This window comes from Mus pahari, chromosome X (genome assembly GCF_900095145.1).
Source record: "Mus pahari chromosome X, PAHARI_EIJ_v1.1, whole genome shotgun sequence".
NCBI lineage: Eukaryota > Metazoa > Chordata > Mammalia > Rodentia > Muridae > Mus > Mus pahari.
The window spans coordinates 51,775,332-51,776,816 of NC_034613.1; the positions used below are offsets into that span (position 1 = coordinate 51,775,332).

Here is a 1,485-nt window from a genome sequence, read left to right on the forward strand (position 1 = left end):
AGCTCAATAAAAATCTGTGATTTCATAATATAGCATTTCATTGGCCTTCTCTTTATCACCCAGTTTTTAACGTTCATTTAACTTCTGTAATGTCTTTCTATTACCAATTCTTCTCTGACCCAAGTCATTCAACATCCTCAAGAACTTTCTTTTCCCACAGCCAAATGTTCTATTACTCTGAACACATGAATAACTAGATCTTTTAGCATCTAGGTTTCTTAATCTCTAGGGTTATCAGTATCATTTATGTATAATTCTTATAAATTATTTGGTTTTTAACGACTATGGCAATATTCAGGCTTTTTGTTATCTCTCAATAGGTGGGTTTTTGAATTTGTAATTTATAAATATATCCAGGTCTTTTGTTATCCATGGATACCATTGTTTAGGGATTTGAAAATATAAGCTTTGCAATATCTAATATCAAAAACTTCTAATATATGGCTTTTAGTATCAAGTATTCCAACATTCAGGGCCTCCAAAGACTTTAATGTCCACAGTAACCAATGTTTTCAAAAATCCAAGCCTTCCAGTGTCTCCAAAAATCCTGTGCTTATAATGTTTCCAATATCTAGGGTTTCCAGTGGTGCCAGTACCAAGGTCTTCCAACATCTCCAGGTCTTCCAGCAACTTCAAGTCTTCCAACACTGTCAAGGTCTTCCAGACAATCATGATCTTCCAGAAAATATGTCTTCCAGATGCTATACGTCTTCCAACAACCTCAAGAGTCTTCCAGTAAATTCAGTCTTCCACGGTATCTAGATCTTCCACGGTATCTAGATCTTCTAGGAAAATCTGTGTCTTCCAGGAAAATCTTTGTCTTCCAAGGGATCCATGTCTTCCAGAAAAAAAATCTACGTCTTCCAGAAAAATTCATGTCTTCCGGGAAAATCCATGTCTTCCAGAAGAATCTACATCTTCCAGAATAATCAATGTCTTCCACAAAATCCAGGTCTTCCAGAAAAATCCCAAGTCTTCCAGAAAAATATCCAGGTCTTCCAACCAGTCTATGTCTTCCAGAAAAATCCAGGTCTTCCAGCTTGTCTATGTCTTCCATCAGTTCAAGTCTTCCAGATACCAATGTCTTCCATTAAATCCAGGTCTTCCAATAGATCTATGTCTTCCTGAAAATTCACGTCTTCCAATAACCTCCAGGTCTTCCAGCCAAGATATGTCTTCCTGAAGATGTGTGTCTTCCTGAAGATGTATGCCTTCCTGAAGATTAATATCTTCCTGAAGATTGATGTCTTCCAGAAATTTCATGTCTTCCAGAATCAGTCCATGTCTTCCACATATCAATGTCTTCCAAACAATCCTAGTCTTCCGGACAATTCAGGTCTTCCTAATCTATGTCTTCCAGTGATCTCCTGGTCTTCCATCCTACCCAAATTTTCCAGAAAATCTTTGTCTTCCATCAAATCCACATCTACCAGGAAATCCATGTCTTCCCCAAAATCCACGTCTTCCAGGAACTCTATGTCTTCC

At 37.6% G+C, this 1,485-nt stretch overlaps 1 protein-coding gene across 1 annotated transcript in view; it reads right to left on the reverse strand.

The window, feature by feature from the left end:
- Positions 1 to 453: 453 nt before the first annotated feature.
- Positions 454 to 1,485, reverse strand: part of Cdr1 (cerebellar degeneration related protein 1) — a 3,800-nt gene continuing 2,768 nt past the window's right edge. Inside the window, 7 exon segments of the mRNA XM_021188745.1 lie at positions 454 to 786; positions 788 to 964; positions 967 to 1,070; positions 1,073 to 1,148; positions 1,150 to 1,273; positions 1,275 to 1,360; positions 1,362 to 1,480. Coding sequence (XP_021044404.1) covers positions 454 to 786; positions 788 to 964; positions 967 to 1,070; positions 1,073 to 1,148; positions 1,150 to 1,273; positions 1,275 to 1,360; positions 1,362 to 1,480 — 1,019 coding nt within the window.